The 9,573-nt window shown below is 41.2% G+C and overlaps 1 protein-coding gene across 1 annotated transcript; it reads right to left on the bottom strand.

The window, feature by feature from the left end:
• Positions 1-514: 514 nt before the first annotated feature.
• On the bottom strand, positions 515-6,300 carry GHSR (growth hormone secretagogue receptor). Its single transcript, XM_072618463.1, has 2 exons — positions 5,501-6,300; positions 515-1,953 (listed from the first exon to the last, which is right to left on the bottom strand). The coding sequence occupies exons 1-2, from the start codon at positions 6,282-6,284 to the stop codon at positions 1,649-1,651; spliced, it is 1,089 nt and encodes a 362-aa protein (XP_072474564.1). The 5' UTR covers positions 6,285-6,300; the 3' UTR covers positions 515-1,648.
• Between the last annotated feature and the right edge of the window lie 3,273 nt (positions 6,301-9,573).

The following is a 9,573-nucleotide window of genomic DNA, read 5'->3' as shown; positions in this document are numbered from 1 at the left end:
CTAATAGACTCCCAGAAATTAACTGAGTCTTCAATTTGCAAAAGTTGTGAATTTAAAGTAACAATCATCTAGCCAATGATTCCTTCCTAATGCCATACTGGATTTGTAAAACATTCCTCCACAAAGATGTAGCCTTCATGGTGTGTGTGTATGATAACTGTATCATGCAGTGAATCCAGAAATTTGAATAAAACAGTCTGTCATTTCAGTGAGAAAATGGATCTACTCACATGGAACTGACCTCCCAATTCTATCCAAATGGCAGTTACGCTGACCCAAGGAACAACATTATATAATGTTTTCATATCATACAGGGTTAGGAATAGGGATAGTCATAATACCAGTGATTTCATTGAGACAGAGCACTCCCAGGTGAAAAAACTTCCTTTACTAATTAATGTAATATCTTATAATTAATGTTGATATCTTCCCTGCAATTTATAATCTTCAGGAGATGCCATAGAGGTCTGTCAAAAGTTTAAAATGATGGGATACAATCACAGGACCACAGATTTAGAGCTGGGAGAGACCTTAAAGGTCATCTAGTCCAAATCTATCATACTACTGATGAGGAAACTAAGGCCAAGTGACCTGCCCAAGATCACATAAGTAGTAAGTAGCAAAGCAACATGGGATATGTATGTTTTGAGACCAATAGAAACCAGCTGACAAAAATCTGAGTCAGTATCATTAGAATTTAATGGGTTTTACATTCCCTCAAAGGAAAAAAAAAACTTTCCCAATTGCAAGAGATTTATATTTTTATGGCATAAGTCGCTTGTGAATTTCCACTAGATCAATTTCATCAGAAGCATCCTAACTCTTGTATTCATTCAGGAGTTTTATGGGTCCCCACATGCAAACCTTCTCTGTAGGCCCTGTTTGATTGTTAATAAAGCATTTGAAAATGCTTTCCAGTTTCATTGATTGAGTATTGGAGCAGATAATTAAATGCCATGAAAGTAATAAAATATCTTAACTGTTCATAGCATCTCTTCTCCCAAGTGTAAGAATAGTTATCTTAAAAAAAATGACACTGAGGAAATGATTCTCAGAACTCATCACTAATTGTAAGATCACAGTATACTGGCTATGCAATGAAAAATGGCTCTATAAAAAGTTAATTATAAGGCATTTTAACCAAGGTAAAATTTTTGTTTTCCGTATATTCAGGATTACATGGAGATGATTGGCTTTGAATATCATTCATATTTATCACTAACATTCCTTTTCACTGAATATTCTTCATCATCGTAAAAAAGCACATCTAATTTCATATTTAGCCACCCAAAACAAAGTAGGGTGAAAGCCTTTCTCTGCTCCACCCTATTCCAAGGCTCCCTTCTCCTTTCTCTGGTTCAGCACCAATGTGTGAATAGAAAATCACAGGTAGTGAACACAACAGAAATGTTAGACAAGAGCCCTCTGATGAGTGATTCAATCAAGGCAAATTTTTCGTACAACGAAGGCCTTACCTTTTTTTCCTAATCTTTTCCCCACCCCCACGAATCCCAGATGGCAAAAGGACAGCTCTTCTACTGTGACTCCCTATCTATTTCCAAACCTATCTTTGAACATCTTACCAAGATCTACTGCATTATGACTTTCATATCAGAATCGTGACTGTTTGCTCATGAATTTATTTTGCTCATGTATTAATACTCAATTCTGTCCATGCCCGAGAACTGTCATCTTTCAGAGTGGACAACTTCCTCTGGGAGAACTGGCCAAGTCCCCAGAGCCTGAGGACAGCCACGCGGTATTTCTTGGACATGATGTTGTAAAGGATGGGGTTGATGGCTGCGCTAAGATAGAAGAGGACAAAGGAGAACAGGTTGCAATACTGGCTAATCACCGCAATCTCCAAAGAGCCAGGCTCGAAGGATTTGGAGAATAAGTAGCGTCCCACATGAAATGGCAGCCAACAGAGGATGAAAGCAAACACCACCACAGCTAAAAGGAAAATCAGAGAAACTTAGCATGAGATCAAGCAATGTTGTCTTCAATCGTATTCTGCTAACAAAAAAAAAAATTCATTTCTTTTGAAAGCTTTTGTGGCAGGATAGTGTGATTCATCTCAGACAAAGGATCAAATGTTGTTATTCCTCATTTCCCTTTCCTGGAGTTTAATGAGAGCTATTTCTAAATATACAACTAATCCAGCTATTTGGACCAAGGTGACCAATCTGTTCAGTGTAACAATAGTTTACCAAAGAGGCAGCCAGGTGTGGCCAATGGTGTAATGAACTAAGAGTCAGAAAGACCCAGGCTCAAATCCCATTTCAAGGGATCATATAGAGAGAGAGCTAGAAAGACCCTCAAAGGTCATCATTTTACAGCTGAAGAAACCAAGGCCCAGGGAGCCTCAAGAGATTTGTCTAAGGTCACATAAGGCAGGATTAGAACCCTCTGATACTTATGAGTTGCATGGCCATGAATAAGTCACTTAACTCTCAGTTTCTTTTTTGGTAAAATTAGAGTAACTAATACCTGAAATACATACATCACAGGGTTTTTTTTTGTGATATTCAAATAAGATAATGCTTGTAAGACACTGCAAACATTGAAGTACTACCTGGACTGAGAACCAGGAAGACCTTAAAAGTAATTGAGTCCAGTCTTCTCATTTATATAGGAAGAAAATGATCAGAATGTTAAATGAATCAGAATTCAAACCTATGTCCTTTCATTCCAAATCCAGTGATCTTCTCGTTAGTCTAAATCCAATGGTCTTCCCACTATCAAATTGATATCAGCTATTATTATTTTATGCTTAAGATAACTGGATGTTTGGGGGAAATGACTAGAAATCCATTTTTGAAAATTCAGTTTTTGATGCATATAGATATAGCTAATACTGTATCAACTTCTTTCAATACTCTTCTACATGAAACTGCTGGTGTCCTCCCTCCCAAATCATTTTGTATCTAGCAGCTTTTTTGTTTATTTGCATTTATTCTCTAAATGCTTATATATCTACTTGTCTCCTCCACTAGAATGAAAGCACCTTGCAAGTAGGAATAATGTCATTCTTTGTACTTGTATTTTCAGCACCTAGGACAATGCCTGGCTCATAGAAGGCATTTAATAACTGATTGTTAGTTAATCGAGTATCACTATAATATGGAGGGAAGGGCAATGATTAAGTACAAAAACTAATTTAACACTAAACATCCCTGAAAAATGTCAGCAGCTTACTTTTAAAATTTATTACAATGAGATGTCAACTTCTAGACAAGGTAAAAAGATTTTTCTAAGCCCAGAAAAAGCAACATGGAAAAATTCTGTGTAGAAATGGAGCTTTCAAATCTTTGTAACTGGGCTACTCTGGTGAGGCAAATATTCCTTGAACACCTGACCCACTTATTTCTATTGACCAGTTTCCCCGAATTGCTGGAGAAATGGGTTTACTTTTGATGAGACACTAATGATACAATGGTTTTAAAAAATTAAATGCAGTTGTAGATTATAGACTGTTAGGATTAGAAGGGTTCCATTTTACAGGTGAGAAAAGTGACATCTAAAGAGAAGTGACTTGCCCAAGGTCCCATAGGTGACTAAGCTGAAGGATTCAGACCCAGGACTTCTGATCTACAGCCTCTGATTTCCACTGAAATAAAATGACTAATTCCAGAAACATCAACAAAGACCTTGATTTATTATGAATGCAATGAAGTCAGTCAGTAGCCTATAGACCATATTTTGAGAACCTGTGCTCTAGCTGATGAAAATCTTGGGCACTCTTGTTTCTGAATTTCATCCCTTTGACACCCAAGAATCCAGAAATTCTTAAAATTAGAAAATAACAACAGTCCTTGGACTTGTAGCCTGGACCTGTCATTTCATTCATAGAGTGGTCTCCCACATAAAGAAACTCCCTCTACCAATGTGAAGTGAGACTTTCTCTGCAATTTCTAATGTTAGAAAGTCACATAGAGCACTGAGAGGCTGGGTGAATTGGCCAGGGTCACACAGTCCAATGTTTCTCTGAGGTGGGACTTAGAACCCAGTGTTTTGGGCTCCACGGGCTTCCTCATGCTCAGACATTCTTAAATTTACAAATCCAAAACCTTTGTTTGTTCTGCTCCAAGTGATGCTAAATATGGAAGAGATGCTAAGACTTACTACTTGTAAAGTTGTACATGATAGATTTGTAGTTTCATGTGCAATCAGCTTTTTTGTTATACTGTGTTATGGATATGCTTGTTTTATTTTGGAAGTTAAAAAATAAAATACATTTTTAAAAAAGATTTACCACTCACTTTAGATTGACATTGCATTTTCTGATAGACTTGAGAGTACAACTTTTAGAAGTTAAGCTGCAGATAAAATGTGGATTTGAAGGCATTTTTAGTAGGAAAAAATGTCGAGCACTAACTGTGTGTATAGTTCTGGGTTCTAATTTCTGGTTGTGGAGATATTTATGGAGATCAATGCAATTTTATTTTGACTGCTTATAAGATTAACTGAAATTAACCCTCACCTTTAAACTAAAGTGTATTAATTCTCACTTCTCATTGAACCTGGGGTGATTTACTGAAGAATTCTTTGGGAAAGTGCAATTACTGATGTTGGTCCCTTCAAGTAAGTTTTATTTGATCAAAATGAGGCACTTTCTTTCTAATAACTGAGCAAGTGCAGATGGTCTGAACTGCACAGTTGGAGAACTTTATCAAGTAGGGGAAAGTCTACAGTTGGCCTTTGGGTTGTGTGCCCAGCAGTCAAGTGAAAGAAATTTTTGCAATGATTCAAATAATGAAAGAGGGAAGAAATTGACATAGAAACAAAAATTGATTTTTTGTCTCAACTATCTGCTTGGATTGTGCATCCTAGTGTTGCATGTTCACCAGCTTAGAACTCAACTCTTTGCTATGATATTTTCTTAAATTTAATCAGTCACCTGCAAATCAGAGAATTGGAGAGGAGCTGGGGAAACTGTTTCATTTTCCCCTGAACATAAATACAATAGTATTCTGCTCTATGACATATGTTGGTTTCAAAGCAAGCTAAATTTCTAAGGTTTCTCTCCTGAGGAAATGAAGAGACATAACATTTCATATTTGGAGTATATGAAGAAGAATAATGTTTCTAAATACTTTTTTTTTGAGGGAGGGAAAGAGAGGAAGGGAAAGATAGATAGGGAGACAGATAAAGGTAAGGAGACCAAAAAAAGGGATAAAGAGAAAAAGATAGAGACTGGGAGAGAGAATAAGAGAGGAGAGAGAGGAAGAGAGGAAAGGGAGACAAAGAGAATAAAGAGGAAGAGATAGAGAAAGACAAAGGGGAGAGAAAATAAGAGAAGGAAAGATAAGGTAAGAAAATGAGAGGAGAGATATAAAGAGGACAACTGAGGGGAGAGAAGAGAGGAGGAGAGAAAAGGAGAGAGAGAACCAGAGAGAGAGACAGACTGGAAGACAGAGATGGATGGAGGGAGAGGAGAGAGACAGAGAGAGAAGGAGAGAGGGAAGGATGGGGAAGGAGAGAAGTAAAAATCCCATACCTAACATTTTTACAGTTTGTTTGTGGTTGTTATCACGGATAGAAGCACTCAGTCCCATGTCCTCCCTCTTCCTTCTCCACAGTTTTCTCCCAATGAGGCTGTAAAGCACAGTCAGGCAAAACACAGGCAGAAAGAAGAAGATGCTGGAGATCCAGACCATGATGGTGAGCAGTCCCGACTGGATGGCAAACTCAGTGGGCCTACATTCGTTGGTGTCCATGGGGTTAGTGCCATTTTCGTGCTCCACTCCTACAAGGACAAAGATGGGGCCAGCGCTGAAGAAAGACACGGCCCAGATGACCAAGATGATCAACTTCACTTTGCCCTTAGTGATCACCACCTTGGCCCTGAGGGGGAAGCATATGGCAAAGTACCTCTCGATGCTGAGGGCAGTGATGTTGAGGATGGTGGAATAGGTGCAGCTCTCACTGATGAACTGGAAGAGTTTGCAGAGAAAGTCGCCGAAGTTCCAGGGCCGATACTGCCAGAGGCGGAACAGGTCCAGTGGCATGCAGAGGAAGATCAGCAGGTCGGACAGCGCCATGCTAGACAGGTAGAGGTTTGTGGTGGTCCGCATGTCCCGGAATCGAGATACCACCAGCATGGTCATGAGGTTGCCCGAGATGCCGATGAAAAAGAGAGCGATGCAGGTGACCGTGACCCCAGTGAGTAGGGCTCCGGGGAAGGGGGGCAGCTGGTCCACCCAGGAGCTGTTGAAAGGTTCATCCGTGTAGTCCAGGCTGAAGTTGGACCCGCTTTCCAGGTTCAGTGTCTCGTTCCACATCCTGCTGGCTATTGCAGAGTCTTCCTAGAGATACTGGCGAGGCTGGGCTGAAGATGCTCTGGGTTAGGTGAGATGCTGCTGCTGCGCGTCCGTCCTGGAGTGGGGTGCACCTGGTCCTTTCCGCGCCCCGCTAGGGCTACGAGGGAATCACAGTGTGGCAGTAGGGGAGCTGACTTCCAAAGGCAGCTGAGAAGCTGCGAGGAAGCCGAGGTGGGGAGAGGGGGAAAGTGTGTGTGTGTGTGTGTGTGTGTGTGTGTGTGTGTGAGAGAGAGAGAGAGAGAGAGAGAGAGAGAGAGAGAGAGAGAGAGAGAGAGAGAGAGAGAGAGAGAGAGAGAGAGAGAGAGAGAGAGAGAGAGAGAAAGGACGAGGAGGAGGAGAGAAAACGAAAAAGGATAATGAGTGAGGAAGGAGGGAAAATAAGAGAGGGGAGGAGAAAAGGAGAAATGGGCAGGGAAGAACGAGCTCTGGTGTCTTGTCCTGGGTAGCACCAACCCTTGGCAGCAGTCATCCTGGTCACTGCTGTACCGTCCTCCTCTGACTCCTCCCTCTGTTCTCCCCTGCTGGGATGTTGCTGTTCATTCTGGTTACCAGGGGGAAGGAGCTGTGGGTCCAGGTTCCACCCTCTTAGAAATGAAAAGGCATCATATACCTGTGCCTAAATAGACTTCCTATTCCAGCTCCCCAGCAAGCTCCATCCCAGTCTGCGTGTTCCAAAGACCCCTAGGCAGCTGTGCCTTGCAGCTGCCTCCCAGGCACCAAGGAGCAAGGGACTGGGTGATGTGGGGGTAAGCTATAGCGCTACTTATTACCTGGGATCTACATCACTCTCTGCATTGAAAAAAGTGAGGTTAAAGACCACAAGGAAGTCTCTTGAAAAAAAAGAAATACAACCTTCTAGTACTCACTTTCCTCATCTGTAAAACGAAGAGCCTGGGTTAAATGATCTGTAAAGGCCTTTCTCTTTGTAAATCCTAAAACCTCATGAATCTACCTCTGATCTTTTGGAGGGAAGTGCCCTAGGTCAGTGCCTAAGGAATCTGAAGGTACTGAGAGATCAAAAAGAAGCCGGGAGAGAGGCAGAAAGGAGAAATGAGACACAGTGGAAACACTAAGAGTGTCAGACATCACTAAAGGAATTGATTGAGGAGACTTGGTTGATTATCTACTCCACTATTTTATAGAGGAGAGAGGAACATTAAAAGACTTGCCTTAGGTCACACTGCTAGTAACCCACAAAGTCAGGAGTTGCACCCATGTCTTCAGACCTCACACCCAGGATTCTTTCCAATCAACCTGAATCCTTAGCATGAACTTCTGAACCTGATGGGTAAATAGAGAAGGTGGGCTGGGACTCAGCCTTGTAAGCACAAACTGGCTGATATCCAACCTCCTGGAGATGACACTTGTACAGACACTGAAAAGGGAAAGGTACAGGAGAGAGAGGCCAAATATTTGGGGGGAGGGAGGGGAGGCCTGGAAAAGGCAAGAGTGAAGTCCTAGGAAGTGAAATGAATCTGGATTGAAAACATGAGTTTAAATCCTGACTCAACCTTCTCTACACTAAGCAAGCCACTTAACCTCTGAGCCTCAGTTTCTTACCTGTAAAACGAAAGATGATCACAAGAAGGAAAAATGGTGGAGAACTGTGAATAAGGGAATGAATTGGTGGACGATAAAATTGTACAATAAATAAAAGAAAAGGATAGATTGCCGTCTTAGTGTGGAGAGAAATACAGAGAGAAACTCAAAGACTAAGACAGGTGACTGAGGAAGTTCCAGGGGGTGGGAGGAGGTCAGAGCACTCCTCCCAATAGGAAGAAGAGGTCAGACTAACAATCACCTGTCTCTAATAAAAGCCTATCTCTCAACTGAGTCTAGGACCCCCACAGATTGCCCAAGGGATCTCTGGAGTAGGAAGTTAGTGAGGGAGGGAGCTGGCGTATTGAAATGAGTCCTCATTCTCAGCCAGCTTAATTCCCTCTTACCAAATCATTATTAAACACAAGACAAAAGATGAAATTGCTGTTATGGGGGTCTAGTAGGCAGGTAGGTTGCTGGGTCTGGAGTCAGGAAGACCTGAGTTCAAACTCAGCCTCAAACATTTATTAACTGTGTGACCTGGGGAAAGTCACTTACCTCTGCCTTCATTCATTGGAGAAGGAAATGGCAAAGCACTCCAATATCTTTTCCAAGAAAACCCCATGGACAGTATGGCCCATGGGGTCACAAAGAATCAGACGCTATGGAACAACACCAAAGGCAATCACAGATAGCAAGCAGACACATTTAACCAAGCGAACAGGAACCAGAAACTGGTGAAAATGATTCCACAATTCACTTGTATGAGTAACCCCAATCTATACAGATAGGGATAGAGGATAAAATGCACATGTCAAGGGGTTCTTATATTTGTGAATGAGATAAAATCTTAGTTCAACAAAGGAGAGAAAGCCCTAGTTGCCCAACCCATTCTCAGAATTTTAAAATTAGAAGCGATCTCAATGTCCACCTTTTGTTGTTGTTGAGTTCAGTTGTGTCAGACTCTTCATGACCCTGTTTGGGGTATTCTTGGCTTGCTATTTCTTCAGGTAATTTTACAGATGAGGAAACTGAGGCAAACAGGGTGAAGTGACTTGCTCAGGATTGTGCAGCTTGCAAATGTCTGAGACTGGATTTAAACTCAAGAAAATGAGTCTTCCTGACTCTAGGCTTGGTGCTCTATGCACCATGGCCCCATCTAGCAGCCCAGCCTAGGAAAGGGTTTCTCGATTTTCCTCTGGGGGCAAATATAGTCAATATACGTATATAGTGTTATTCATTTTGTTATTTACATTGTGGACATCATTTTTATATTTTCTGTCCTGGTTCTGCTTATCTCCTTCTGTATCCATTAATACAAATCTTCTTATGAGTCTCTAAATAATTCATAATCACTGTTTTTCATGGTTTAGTAATATTCCATTACATGCATGTACTAAAATTTGTTTTAACTATAAATAGATTGTGAGATATCAGCTTTGTTTCCAGTTCTCTGCTACAATAAAAAGTATTTCTGTGAATATTTCGTTAACAGTACCTTTCCTTCTGTCTTTGACCCTCTTAACTGTGTGACCTTGGGCAAGTCGCTTAACCCCAATTGCCTCATCCTGGGTCATCTCCAGTCATCCTGATGAATATCTGGTCACTGGATTCAGATGGCTCTGGAGGAGAAGTGAGGCTGGTGACCTGCACAGTCCTCCTTCACTCAAAACAAAGTGAAATGCAAATCATGTCATCATTTCTCTGATGG

The sequence above is a fragment of the Notamacropus eugenii genome, chromosome 6 (genome assembly GCF_028372415.1).
Source record: "Notamacropus eugenii isolate mMacEug1 chromosome 6, mMacEug1.pri_v2, whole genome shotgun sequence".
Taxonomy (NCBI): domain Eukaryota; kingdom Metazoa; phylum Chordata; class Mammalia; order Diprotodontia; family Macropodidae; genus Notamacropus; species Notamacropus eugenii.
Note: the sequence above shows the minus strand (reverse complement) of the source record. Positions and strands in the feature narration are given on the sequence as shown.